The 14,585-nt window shown below is 28.9% G+C and overlaps 2 protein-coding genes across 6 annotated transcripts in view; one reads left to right on the top strand and one right to left on the bottom strand.

Annotated features, from left to right (window-relative positions):
* The first annotated feature begins 2,903 nt into the window (after nucleotides 1–2,903).
* On the top strand, nucleotides 2,904–7,117 carry LOC111275325 (glutathione S-transferase zeta class-like). Its single transcript, XM_022860610.2, has 11 exons — nucleotides 2,904–2,993; nucleotides 3,088–3,172; nucleotides 3,256–3,312; nucleotides 3,414–3,499; nucleotides 3,604–3,675; nucleotides 4,059–4,112; nucleotides 4,237–4,312; nucleotides 5,291–5,352; nucleotides 5,927–5,986; nucleotides 6,350–6,480; nucleotides 6,889–7,117. The coding sequence occupies exons 1-10, from the start codon at nucleotides 2,991–2,993 to the stop codon at nucleotides 6,449–6,451; spliced, it is 657 nt and encodes a 218-aa protein (XP_022716345.2). The 5' UTR covers nucleotides 2,904–2,990; the 3' UTR covers nucleotides 6,452–6,480; nucleotides 6,889–7,117.
* Nucleotides 7,118–11,219: 4,102 nt separating this feature from the next.
* Nucleotides 11,220–14,585, bottom strand: part of SAR1 (SUPPRESSOR OF AUXIN RESISTANCE1) — a 39,505-nt gene continuing 36,139 nt past the window's right edge. For 2 of the 5 annotated variants that reach the window (XM_022860607.2, XM_022860609.2), the window contains 3 exons: nucleotides 11,966–12,139; nucleotides 11,824–11,879; nucleotides 11,220–11,586 (listed from right to left, as the gene is read on the bottom strand). In XM_022860607.2, the coding sequence (XP_022716342.2) occupies nucleotides 11,838–11,879; nucleotides 11,966–12,139 (216 nt within the window). In that variant the 3' untranslated portion in view covers nucleotides 11,220–11,586; nucleotides 11,824–11,837. Of the gene's footprint in view, nucleotides 11,632–11,819; nucleotides 11,880–11,965; nucleotides 12,140–14,585 lie in introns of all 5 variants that reach the window. The other 3 variants (XM_089755077.1, XM_022860608.2, XM_089755076.1) reach the window with 3 other exon arrangements.

The following is a 14,585-nucleotide window of genomic DNA, read 5'->3' as shown; positions in this document are numbered from 1 at the left end:
TAAATCTACCTGTAGGACATTCCATAAACATAAATTTTTCATAAGCCTTACAAATAGTCAAAATATTCTCTATAAACTCAAAATCAAGATATTATAATTGAAATTCCTAAAAAACAATACATTAACTTGAGTAAGTATTTACTTACATTATTTAAACGTATTAGCTAAGTACATATAATTTATCTTGATTTGATATAAATTTATAGGTGTATAAATATTATTGCAAATAAAATGGTGCAAATTGAACAAATTTGATTTTGTTTCAAAAGAGATTTTTGTTTATTTATTTTTTTCTTAATAATATTGTGTATTATATATTGTCAAATTTCTTTTAAAAAGTTAATTTTTATGAGATATCAATTGGATATATAAACTTTATACATGTTAAAAATATTGAAAACTTTAATATAACTTTGTAAATAATGCTACTATGTATGTAACATACATATTTAAATAAATAAAACTAATTCGTGTATTACACAAGTTGCAAGTTAGTTAATAGTACAATCCAAATCTATTTAGATTTGTCCAAATAATTTTTTTTTTTAAATTAGAAACATTGTATATAATTTTTATTAATTTAATCTTTAATCTTTTTTTTTTACTAAGTTTTAAAATGTGGATAACTTAAAAAACTTTTTAATGTTTACAATATAATATTATGTATTTATCTTTGGGAAAATGATCAAATTTATCAGTACATTAGATTGGAGGCTCCACATTTATCATTTTACATTTTTAATAAAATTTTACAATCCTACTACATTTTTTATGCAATTTTAGTCATCCATTGATGAAAATAAAATATTCCATCTAAATTAAATAATATTCCATAAAAATTTTGATTTTTTTAATTTTTATTGTATGAAAAATAAAGAAGACTTGATTTTAAATTCCCAAAAAGCATAATACCAACAATTAAATAAAAATAAATTAATTAAATTCTTTTTAAAAATAAGAATAATGCCACTATTTTTTAGTTTATGTTTTATAATATATTTTTAGTTTGTTTTGAAAAGGAAATTTCCAAGTAAAATTTTAAATGAGTTTTGATTTTTTTTATTGGCTTCTTTAGCCAAATTTGCTGTGGATTTTAAAACACAAAATTCGCGTCAAAACATTTTTTTTCTTAAAAGTAATTGAAATATTGTTTAAATTAATTTGTTTTAGTTACATTAATTATTCCTTTAATTTACACTTCTCTAACGATGCAATTAGATTCTTTTCGACAGCCAAAAAAAAAATGTATTTGATAAATGTAGTTTTCTGGTTGTCAAATCAATTTGATTATTTTCTGAATACCAAAGATTTTTCTGAAAATTGCAGCATTTGAGAATTTTTTTAAGGCTTAAGATATTAAAATTTTTTGAATTATAATTAAAAATCATTCAAGCTCTTAATTTTTTATTCTAATTAATTAATTCTTCCAACATTTTTTGTAATTAATTAAATTTTTACTTGAATAAAAAAATTAATATCTTTAATTTTTTAATTAAGATAAATTTTAGATGACATCAATAAATAAATAAAAATTTGTCACATCGTATAACTAATATATGTAAAAATTAAACAAAATTATTTTTTTTAACTTTTTTCTTCTCTATTTATTCTCTTCCTCTCTAAAATTATTCAAAAATTAATTAATTAAATTTTGTCATATAATTAGATTTCATTTATTTAAAGGTTTAATTGAATCAGAATAAAAAATTAAAAATTTAATTAAATGTAATAAAATAATAAAAATTTAAATAATTATTAAATTACAATTCACGGATTTTTTTAATCCTTTAACTATTTGTTAATATGCACCTCAAATTCTGCATAAAAAACAAATATAAAATATACACTAAAATTGGCCGTACTGTTGATATTTAAAAAATAATTATTTTTATTTTTACTAAATTACCTTTATTTGAAATTTAATATAAAGTATTTTTACTTTTTATATAATAAAAATTAAAAACCATTTGAAATTTTTAATAGAATATTTTTTAGTTTAGATGAAATATTTTATTTTTATTCATAATTTATTAAAATTGTATAAAAAATACAATAAGATGATAAAATTGTAGAAAAAAATAAAATGCCCCTATAGTAATAAATTAAACGTTTTCCCTCTATCTTTTTATATAATATGTAAACAAAAAGATAATATATTATATATAGTTTGGATCGAACGAAATTGGATTTAATCTTTGAATGTTAGAATTAAAATATGATATAATATGTTATCTTAAATGAGATTTATTGGTTTTTTTGTTTCGATCTATTTAATAAATTTAATATTTTTTTCAAAACCTTTTGCAATAAATTTTTTACTTCGATGGTCATGTCTTTATATATACATATAATTTCATAGTTATTATTATTATATTTTGTTTAGACAATTTTAGTGACAAAAAAATCGGTATTATTATATTTTTTATAATGATTTTGTTGACAAAAAAATTATTTTTTAAGATGAAAAACAAGAGAACACAAAAAAACTCTTTGTCAACAATATTAGAAGGATAAAATTATATAAAATTTTTTAGATAAAATTTGTATAATTTTTTAAAATGATTTAATAAAATTTTTAATAAAAAATTTAAATTGATAAATTAATAAAATTATGAAAATTAATAATATATAAAAAAATTATTTAAAATATTATTTATAAGCTAAATGTAATCTATCTTTAATTAATGATAAAAATTTTATTAATATTTTTATTAAAAATATTTGTCTAAAAAAAATATCGAATTTATTAAATCTTTTTAAAATTTTATACTCTATGCATCGAAAACTTTAAATTTATCATTTTTATTTTTATATAATAATTTCCTATAAAAAATTTCAGAAAATTTTTCTTTCGCATCAAAAGTCTTTCCGGTATTATAGAGCGCAAGTACATAAAAAATAGAGAGGCGTGTTGGAGTTCTCCACTGGAAAACCAAGGTAAGAGGGAGTGAGCAAAGGATTGAGCGTTGACTCTTGATTGTATCGACGAAATGGTACAATCATCTCTATTTTCCTTTGCTTCCTTCCATTAGTCTGATTTCACATGTTTTAGTGAAGAATGATTACGAATTAATGGTGTTCATACAGGCACTTGAGGAGAAGAAACTGAAGCTGTATTCCTACTGGAGGAGCTCCTGCTCTTACCGTATCCGAATTGCCCTTAACCTCAAAGGTACCTTCCTTTTTCTCCTTTTTAATCTATTATTCAATTACTTTTGGCTTCTGGGTTCTTCTTCTTCTTCTTCTTTTTGGCAGGTCTGGAGTACCAGTACATACCTGTTAACTTGCTCAAGGGGGAGCAATTCAGTTCTGGTCAGACTCTTATTTTCTTGTTCATACAAGCTCTGGTTTTACTGTTTTGTTTCTGTTCATTAATTTCTGTAACTAAAATGCTTAAATTTGAAAATGGGTAGAATTCCAAAAGCTGAATCCTATTGGCTATGTACCGGTGCTGGTGGATGGTGACATTATAATTTCAGACTCTTTTGCAATTTTTATGGTCATTTTTCTTTTCCCTTATGTTCTTTTTTTTACTCTAATACGTTTATTACTTAGCTTGGATTATTATTATAGTTTTTAATAAATGTGGAACTAAACCAACAGTATCTGGAGGAGAAATACCCTCAGCCTCCACTATTGCCATCTGATCTTCAAAAGAAGGCACTCAATATCCAGGTCTCTACTTTCCTTTTTTCTTCATTTCTAGTTACTCCATTCTTCACACTTTTTTTTTGTTTATTTTTATAGACAGAGTTGGTTATGTTCTGTGTATTTTTGCTAGCCAAAGCATGGCCATGAAACTTGTTTTAAACCGCAGGGCTTTGTATGATTAATTAACTAGTTAATCTATCTTAGAACGGTAGATTCTAGGCTCTGGCTCAAACTTTTAGCTCCAATGATAAACCATTGAGCAAGTAGTTGCTCTGACTATGAATAACTTGCTAATTCAAATTGTACATTTGTTTTCTCACCAAAGCTTTGCATTATCTACTCTGCCGTGCCTCAACTATGTTTTACTAAACTATGCTACATTAATGACTTATCACATCATTTTGTAGGCTGCAAATATTGTTTGCTCGAGCATACAGCCTCTTCAGAATCTAGCTGTACTGGTTCGTCCCTAAGTGAAGTCGCCTCTTTATGTATTCATTTCATTTTGAAAACAGGCAGATGCTTTTGTTGCCATTACTGAAATATACAGGAATTGCATTTAATTTGCCACTTTTTCCTTTACAGAAGTACATTGGGGAAAAAGTAAGTCCAGATGATACAATTCCGTGGGCAAAATTTCATATTGAGAAGGGCTTTGAAGGTAAGCTATATCTAAGGTGTTATCAAATAACTATCCTCCTTACGTGAAGGGCCATGAGGGTTACTAAAGAAATTTTAAAAAAGGGAAAAAAGAACCATGATAGGGAAATCAAAAAAGAAAAAAGAGTGGTTATAAATGGTGAAATTCACATTATAAATTTCAAGTTACCAGTGACTGTAAAAGCTAGCTGCTCATAAACACAATTACACCATGTAAAAGCTAGAATTGCTTTGTAGACAAGCAGCGTTGCAAACAACATTCATGCAATGGTTTCAGTTGAAACTAGCTGTCTTAGCAATATGCCCATATCAGTTAGATAATATGAATATGCAGGTACATCTAATGAAAAGATAATCTGCCAAAATGTTACCATATTGTATATCTAGAAATAGTTGTGCATGTAGTCTCCAAGAACAAAAGATATGGGACAGACCAGATGGCATCAAATAATGGTTTTAATTATCTGTTTTTGTTTTCGAAACTGTCAAAATTTGGTAGTTCATAAGATGAATAGCATCCCCTATTTATACCATCCAATGCCTTGATAAATGTCGGTAGCATTGGGAAATGCTTCTCACATGTGAATAAAAATTCTTTTTGGACTTTGAAAGTTTTGAAATCTTGTCTAAGCAAAATTTTTTAGCTATGGAAAAGATTTCTTGTTTGAGTAAGATTCTTAACTGGTAGAAGGACCATAGGTCATACCTAATATATGTAATCTATTTGCACAAAATGAGCTATTTTTTGATGTCTCGGGTGAAAATGGAGGGCATAAAGTTTAGAAACATTTATAAGGTTCAGTATTAGTGACTTAGAATTTTATGGTAGTTCTCACAGTTTACCAACAGAAACTTGAAAATGAAATGGAAATTCAAATTCTGAACTGTTGGAAGATTGGATCTGAAGTTTAATTTATGACTGTTGTTGCTTCCTCTAATGGATTTAGCATTAGATTTGATTAATGCTTCTGTGTTTCAGCACTCGAGAAGCTGTTAAAAGACCATGCTGGAAGATATGCAACTGGAGATGAAGTTTTCATGGTTTGTTTCTTTCTCTCCTGTTTTTATCAATGCAACTTCATGCCCAATGTTCACTAAAAGATGTAGACACTTTGTGCCTGTGAGATTTTGGAAGGATTTTATATTTTTTGCATAATGCCAAGAGGGGTTTTAATATCACCTTGTATGAATGTGGTTTGATCGATTTGTAGATTGAGACAACCAAGGGTTGGGGAAAGGGGAAAAGGGGGGGGGGGGGGGGGGGGGTTGGGTTGTGACTCTTTGGTTAGGAAGCCTGCAATCTGAGTTCTGGTGCAAACTGTTACCATCTCCTGCAGCAATATTTCTTGTGGAAAGTACAAAGCAGTTGCACTTTAGGCAGCAACTAGATGCAGTTCTGCCCCTGAACCATGGCTTTGGATTTTGAAGTGCAATGAGTTAGCCATAGCTCTAATTTCTGTTTGATGTTAGCTAATATCACCTTGAGTTACTTATTCTGTCATTTTAAAGTTCAGTCCTAATGTACCATAGTGTAAGATATTCCTGAAACTATTCGCCTGGATTAGAAATCTTCTGAATGTATACACAAATATCACCTGTTGGCTATTCTTTGCAGGCGGATCTGTTTTTAGCTCCACAGATTGATGCTGGAATTAAAAGATTCAATGTTGACATGGTAGTGTTCTTTTTCCATGGACTTCCAGTTTCTGCATCTACTTGATGGCTATTTGCATTAACTCGTTTAAAGTTCCCATTCTTCTACACACACACACATATACACATATGCTTTGCTTTTCCAAGTGTTTAGAATTGCTCCTATGTATAAGAGATTTCTGCAGAGAGTGGAATTAGAGGGAGAAATATTGCTTCATATATGACCATTTTAAATCTTAGGCATTTACTGCTAGCATTCCATTTTTTATATAGTTTTATCACGGTTCCAAGTCCTCAAGAAAGATATCTCTTTTGTGCCTTACCTCCAATGTTTTCTTTCAGGCATCTGGTAACATTGCCTTTTCTTCTCTTAATTTTTTTGTAGGCTAAATTCCCGCTTTTATCTCGGTTGAATAAGGCATATAGTGAGTTAGAGCAATTCGAAAATGCTATGCCTTCGAATCAGCCAGATACTTCTTCAGCATAGAGCATTTGTTAAACTGGTCGATTGATGAGGTACATATATATTGCTGAATGGTCCTTCTGTTCGGTGGCTGAAAATCTTGAATGTTCAGCATTCCAATTGTTTTTTACTTTATAAATGCCAGTTTCTGCTCATGTTTACTCCATCCCTTCCCCTTCCTAGGAAGTGGAAATTGGGGGAAACAATGTGGTGGATAAAGTCAAATGACCATTTCTTCATCCATTAAATGGAATCTCAATTGTTTGGCATTTGATGATTGAGAGTATGATCTGTTTATTTTCCTCTCTGAAATCTGATGAAGATGATAAAACATTTTTTATTCAGAGGAGATGCTTTATTAATCGACGAGAAATGGTTACAAAAGATCTCCATGTAGATGAAATTGATCAATTAATAACTTATGTTAAAGCTTACTATTTTCTATTTTCTGCCTAACTCAGGTTTAATACCAAACTCATCTACAAAAATCAAAATTGCTGCATGAAGTGTCACCAATGAAGCTTAAAGGTAGCACCTTTATAATTTGTACTGGTAAGTTACAACAAGGGCTTTCTTGTTGCTTGTTCCATGATATGAACAATGATAATAAGGCTTATAGGGTCCAGAAGTTAATGTAAGATGCTTATATGTAATATATACATGTTCATCTGAAGTTTCATTGAAGTTCAATTTGGTGGTTTTGTTCTCCCATGTGCTATGATATTTCCGTCTGCAGAAGTATCTTTAACCTTTGTTTATTTCATTTTGATTCTCTTGCTTTTCATGAAACCATGGAGAACTTTATGTACGTGTGTAATTGAGTTGGTGGACTACAATTCTCAGGAAAAGAAATACAAACCAAGCAATCCATCAATTTTTGCTTTTCAAGAAAAAAAAAAAAAAAAAAAAAACCAGGTTTGTGGTTTGAGACCTGTTGAGTACTTTTGATGGGAAAAGAAGGATTCTGACTTTAACTGTTTGAGCATGTGAGATATTTTTCTTTTTCTTTTAATCAGTTCCATGGACTTCCCGTAGGAGCTGCTAGGCCTAGCATTTCTGATTCCTGCAATAAAAATATGTTTCCATCTGCAAAAATCGAGTGATATATTTCTTCAACATCTTTGAGCATACGAGAATAGGATAATTGTCTTTTTTTTTTTTTTTTTTTTTTTTTTCATTTGAACATTAAATTTGATTTAAAATGAAAATAAAAATGAAAAACAAAGAATTCTTAATAAATATAGTTTTTGATCCTAAGTTATAAACGTGACGAAGTCTTAGAGTGAATTGTTAAGGAAAGCAATTACCTTTGAAAGAACAACCTATAATTTTTGACCCACTTGGGTGGTTAAATAAGGGCCTATAAGAGATTCCAACATATTCTTATTCGGTATTTACAAAAGAACCTATGAGATAATTGAAACATATTTATTCTATTTAGATGGCTTATTAGAATCCTAACCATTTCCATTTGAGAATTGACCAAGTCAATGACTACTACATTAACAAGGATTAAAGTCATATTAGGATCATTCACTTTATAAAATATTTTAATACGGTACATTTATTTTTAAAATGTTTAATGTGATAAATATACTATTATTTTGTTTGATAATGCAATACTCCAGGTTAACATCATTAATTAAAAATTATGATATGGCTTTTAACTAATCAAATGTTGTCACATGGCAAATAATGCCGCATCTTTATTTCACATCAAGTGTTATAATTTTAAAAAATATAAAAAATAATGTTTTTTAAAAATAAATTTTTTATTTGAAAAATAAAATCATATATTTTATAAAGTAATTTTTATCACAAAATTCTAAAAATAAAAATGATTTTTTAAAAAATACATTTTTTATGAAAAATTCTTCTCCTTTTCTTCTTCCATTGCTTTTTTATTTCAAAAATTAAAAAACCAAAATTTTTAAAAATATACTTTATTATTTAAAATAAAAACCATTCTATACAATGCTTTTAAGATCTTGGTTTTTTTTTTTCCTTGGTTTTAAATTTTTATACTTTTTACTTGACATGTTTTGCTATATCTTTATTTGAATTTCTCTTAAAGGTTTTACTTTGATATTTTAAGTTTTCTTTGCTTTTGGCTGTATGGAAATGATAATATTGTTCTTTAGAAGTATTATTTTGGATCCATTTTGGTTAGTGAAATTGAGAAAAGATTATTTTCACTACTTAAATGTAATAGAAGTTTTCATAACTTTATTCAAAGATGCATAATGTATTTTTCAACTAAATTTATAATTAAAATTGAATGATTTTAAATTATGAAAATAAATAAAAAAATAATTAAAAAGATAAAAAACAATTTGGATAAATTTTAATCATAAATTTAGTTGAAAGAGCATTATTCACCCTTAGATAAAGTAATTGAAACTTTTACTACTTTTTAAATAGGGGGCCTTCTAAATACACCACAAAATTTTCTTTATATAGTTCCAAAATTTTCTTCTAAAAATACCTATATAGGAAATATTAATTTTAACCTTTAGTAAATAACAAAAATACCATCAATAACTTATATTCTCACAACCACCTTTGTATGTCTCAAAAACAAATTTTCGAGAGTTATACTGTATTCTTAGTAATCTATTTTCGAAAAAAAAATATGATTCGCGAAAATAAATTTTTTCAGAAATACCCTCAATAGCCTATAATCTCAAAACCACATTTATATATCTTGGGAATAGATTTTCGAGAGTTATACTGTGTTTTCTATAATCCATTTCCAATAAAGAAATATGATTCTATGAAATGGATTTTCAAAAAATGCAATATAATTCTCGAAAATGAATTTCTGATAATTATATTGTGTTTTCGAAAATTGACTTTCAAGAATCATCTTGTATTCTCGTAAATTTGTTTCTAAAAATATATAAATTTTTGTTTAAATATATATTTAATTATAAATTCTTGATAACATTTAACTTTAATTTAAATAAAATAAATACATTTAATCTTAAAATAAATAATACTAAAATAAATAAAGACCTTTAATTTTTGAGCTACTAATAATGTCATCAACAAACTAACAAATCCAATAGTAAGGATTGATGGCTAAAAGATTAGAAGTCCTTACTATTAGATTTGTCAATCTACTAATGATAGGGTCAATGTTTTATAGAGTATTCAAGCTCGGACTAGCATGCATGCACACACATGAATCATCGATGTGCCTATTTTTATTTGATCATATGTGCAAATTGAAAAGATATGTTAGTTCTCAAGGATGTATGGGCATAAAAGTGTTTTTGTCTTGAGATCAGAAAATCAAGGATACCATTTTGCCTATACAAAACCAAAAAACCAGAAATGGGTCTTCTTAATTTTCTGGAGTCTCAAGAGAAAAAATAAATTTATGCTATGCATGTTAAAAATATCGATTTTAGTTTCATTCGCACACATGATCAAGTATATAAGTTCATAAACACATTATTAAAATTTTTAGTAATTAAAAGTGAAATTGAATTTTTTAAAAATAAATATCCGAAAAGATTGAAAGATTCTCATATATTCATTTTCGAGAATATTCAAAACTTTTTGAAAAGTGATATCCAGGAAGCTTTCAGTCTTCTCGAAAATGAATATTCGAGATTTTTTATGCTATTTGAAAATGAATATCAAAGAATCCTTAAAACTTTTCATATATCTATTTTCAAGAAGTCTTAAAGCTTTTTGAATATCATGTCCAAAAAGCTCGACTTCAAAAAGTGATGAGAGAATAAAAGAAAAAATGTAGGAATAAAAAATAAAAACTAAGGAGTGGAGTGTATTTAGTAAAAATAAAAAATTGAGTTTTAAATTTATGATGTATTTAGAAGTGGGATATATAGAGTAATAAATATGATGTAAATAGAATTCCCCTTTAAATAGTGGAGAAGATGCTTTCGCGCTTAAATTTGTCTAAATTAATATGAGAAATTATCAAATATATTAATAATAGAGATTTTAAATTTCATATACCGGATTAGTAGGATGACTTATATACCTTGAGATATTATTAAAAAATTATTTAAAATTAATTGAAAGAAGAAACTAATTATGTGAGTTTTTTAATTTCACTTGTGAAATTAAAAGACTTCACTCACCGTGTATCAAATAATTTCTTTATTTATATTATTTATTTGTTTAATTGAGAAAAGTTAAATTTTGAATTTTGAATAGAATTTGATTTGGTTTTAAATTGTTCAGGCAATCAACTATTACGTCTTAGTACTTACTAAAATTTTCATGTTATCATGGCTAATATTTTCTGTGTAAACTTTTTCTTGATTTTCAATTTTTTTTTTTTTTTTGATCTTTTTAGTCTCTATGGAATAGGAAAATAGATGATACTTAACTGAAAGTGTCCACAAAATCAAGTTTATTAATGGACCTGTTTCAACTCGATTCTTGATTCAAACCCTAAACATAATGTTTTAAGTTCTTGACCAAAAATTGTTTTATATAAATACATATATATATTCATTCAAAATATAAATATATATATATTTGAATATAATATTTTGTAAAAGATAATTAATTAAAATAGTTAAATAATAAGTTCTATTGAAAACTTTTTTTTCATCAAGAACTCAAAATGTGAAAATATTAATGATATTGGTTAAGTACTATTTTTCCTTTGGTACATATTACTTAATATGATATTTCTTTAGTCGATCTAAAAATGTTTCATCATAATTGAAGTAGATTGAGAATTTTCCAAGGTAACCTCTTACACTATCCCGCCGTTTTCAGTGCTCTGTTCGATCTAAATAAAAACAAGTCATTTGCCAAACTTTTTGGGCATATAAATTTTTCAAATCTGTCCAAAAACTGGATTTCATAAAAGCTTGGCACCAGACATGAGGTACAAACCAGTCTTCACTGTACTTAACTGTGATAAAAGGTAATTTTAATTACAACAATTAGTTTGCAGGCAAAGGGTGGAAGAAGCATGCCCAAGTTAAGCTGCAATCAGAACCCTCAACCACAGTTTTTCGAGAACGCTGCAGTTGCCGTGGTGCAAGACTTACGAGCAATCTACCCAGTTGGACATGTAAAGCATTAGCGCCATACCCTCAAGTTTGGCCAAAAGTTTAAACACCAATTGCTTAACTGCTCAGTCTTTCCTCGAACGGATTGTTGACGTCGCACTGAAATAACAATTTTAAGCATTCAAGTGAGAATCTTTTACCAACCTGAAAGGCCATGAACATGTATTTAAACATCGCACGTGTGAAAGGCCAACAACATGTACTTAAATATTGTGTGTGTATCCAAACTTAGCTCAAGCACTGTCAGAAGAAAAGCAATGTTTTGATTGATCAAATTATCAATTAATTTCCTTGTTGCATTAACATCAATACTGGATGATCCCAGATGCTACCTACATATGATGACATCTTTAGCCTGCAGAAGAAACCGCATCATCTGAATCCACCTTTAGCTGAAAACAGAGTGAATTTGTGCCAAATGGTCAGCACTGAGAACAAAAATGATCCAAAAGAGCCACCAGCATTCGATAGAACATACCTGCTTGAGATGATTTAGCAAAGCTCCATGCAGTAGCCTTTTCAGCTTATCGCACTGATCAACCATGTGACCTGAATTGATCAATCCCTCTAGTTGGCACCAAAGCCGCTCTAATGTGTTATATGGGAACCATACTACGGATGGTCGCTTGCGATTAATTATGTCTACTGGTCTCTGCAAAAGGTTTAACAGTAACACCCCTCAGCAAAGCCAGAAGAGAACAACTACCACATGATTGCAGACAAAATAACAGATTCACATTTAGAGAACAAATACAAAAAGCAATTGTGTATAATTTTCTTAAAGAGCATTTTTATCTGTTTGTATTTGGAGAACAGGTAGAAAAACACAGATGTTTGAGCATAGCTACTAAAACATCCCATTAATTTGACATTTCCTTTGGATCCCCTGATGTTTTTGGTAAATCTCCATAGTGACGGAAGAGGACTGGGATAAATAGAATCCACCAACATGGCAACACTCAGGTTCAAAAAGCCCTTGAGTGTATCATTTTCTTTAAGAGACCCTTCCTTCGTTGAGGGAAATTATAACCATATCTCTTAATTTCGACATTAGATGACTATGCAAACTGATATTTAGTTGCAAATGTCTAGCAGAACACAGAATTGGTATAAAATTAATACAATTTTATAAAATACATTCTTTAAAAAAAATTACAGAAAAACACCATGTGATTTGAGGCAGATAGAAGTGTCCCATAAGGTTTAAATTTTGATATTTAATTACCTTATGCAATATTTCTGTTAGCACTTATCTTATTTAACATTGATACCATTAATTTTTTTCTTTTGTTTACCAGTAGCCTTTTCCCTTTTTCTTCCATCTTTCAAGTCCTTTGCCTTTTCTTGAGACCATTTTCTGATCAATCTTCCTAACCTCTTTGCTAGTTAATTACAACAAAGCAAAAAGTCTAACCCCATCTTCCAGAATCAGGAAACTACTCCTTCTGGGATTTCTCTCAAAAAGCCAAAAGAACAAAAAACCAATTATAGGAGATGCCAAAATTTACCCTCAAACTGATATGGCTGCTGACCTGACGACATGGCAGTTGATTGACTTTGGCTACACTTATCTCTGTTCCGCTCTCTCTTTGTCCACCTCCTCTTTCCTTCAATTTCCCCAATTCAATCACTCCAAATCTCACCCATTTACCCAACTTAATCATTGAGTATTTCCTCCAACCACCACAAATCTATAAATCATGGAAAGGACACTAATCACATTCACATAATTCAAGTTACACTTCTCCATTTGCTTGGCACAAAACATCTCCCTTCCCTCAACAATTGTGTTGTAACTATAAAAAGAATCAAATCCTATAAAATCTATTTCTTTGAGGCATTTTATCAAATAGTTCCTAGTAATCCTTAAATCCCCAACTTTTACATGCACATCATAAAATTTCATTGAGGGAAAACACTTAGTTACAACTAGTTGTAATATGTATACCTAGAATTAAGTATGTTGTAATCTGTATCCCTAGAATTAAGGACAGAAAACTAAGATAGACGATCCCTCTAGGAATCAGTTTTAGGAAGATTTATTTCCTAGTTTACCCTCTAGTTAGTTATATATAAACTTAAGGTGCTTGTACAATTCAACAAACAAGTTTTTCTACGTACTCTCAGTTTTTTCCACATGGTATTAGAGCTTTAGGCTCTTCTTGGAAAGAAAAAAAAAAATTTTTCAACCCATTGCTAAATTCTATTTTAGGCCTTCATAGCCAAATTTTGTTAAATCTTTCATAATCTTATTTTTCCTTCTTTGGCCTTCATTGCCTAGAATCATCTCTAGTTAAATCTTTAATATCAAAATTTGTTTAGTTCTGAGAGACAACCATGTTAGAGATAGCAGAATTTGCCGCTACTACCTATTTTGAGGAAGTGACAACTGGTCAAACTACAAGAAAACTACAAAATATTCAAGCTGCATATAGATTGAATGGAAAGAACTACTTGAATTGGTCTCAGTTGGATCAAACCGTTCTACAAGGGAAAGGAAAATTGAGCCATCTTCTTGGTACTGGTCCAGAGAAAGTTGATCCAAAATTTGAGGCTTGGGATGAAGAAGATTCCATGGTTATGTCATGGCTGTGGAATTCTATGGCACCAGATATCAGTGACACTTGCATGTTTTTGTCCACAACTAAAGGCATTTGGGAGTCAGTACAGCAAACCTACTATGAAGTTATGGATGTTGCTCAAGTCTATGAGATAAAGATCAAGACGGCAGCTCTCAAACAGGGGAATAAGTCAGTCACAGAGTATGTTATTCTTCGGAAAAATCTTTAGCAAGAAATGGAACACAACCAGTGCATAGAGATGAAGTGTAGTGAAGATGCAGCAACTTTGAAGAAGTTTATTGAAAAAGATCAAGTTTATGATTTTCTCGCTGGACTTAATGTTGAGTTTGTTCAAGTCAGAGTCCAAAATTTGGGAAAAGAGGATCTGCCTTCTTTAAATGAGGTGATCGCCATGGTTAAGCATAAAAGAGAGCAAAAGAGAAGTGCTGCTTACCAGCCTACATGTAGAAGGACCTGCTATGTTGTCTAATGGTAGGAATAACCAAAGCTTGGAACAATTACCAGTCAGTGAGAAAG

The sequence above is a fragment of the Durio zibethinus genome, chromosome 26, assembly GCF_047325235.1.
Source record: "Durio zibethinus cultivar Kanyao isolate XHJ-2024 chromosome 26, ASM4732523v1, whole genome shotgun sequence".
Taxonomy (NCBI): Eukaryota; Viridiplantae; Streptophyta; class Magnoliopsida; order Malvales; family Malvaceae; genus Durio; species Durio zibethinus.
The sequence above is the reverse complement of the archived record's forward strand: the minus strand, read 5'-3'. Positions and strand labels throughout refer to the sequence as shown.

Coding starts and splice junctions, on each gene's coding strand:
- LOC111275325 (XM_022860610.2), top strand. Junction 4,113..4,236: donor TTCAGAATCTAGCTGTACTG/GTTCGTCCCTAA, acceptor TTTCCTTTACAG/AAGTACATTGGGGAAAAAGT. Junction 5,353..5,926: donor CTGGAGATGAAGTTTTCATG/GTTTGTTTCTTT, acceptor TATTCTTTGCAG/GCGGATCTGTTTTTAGCTCC.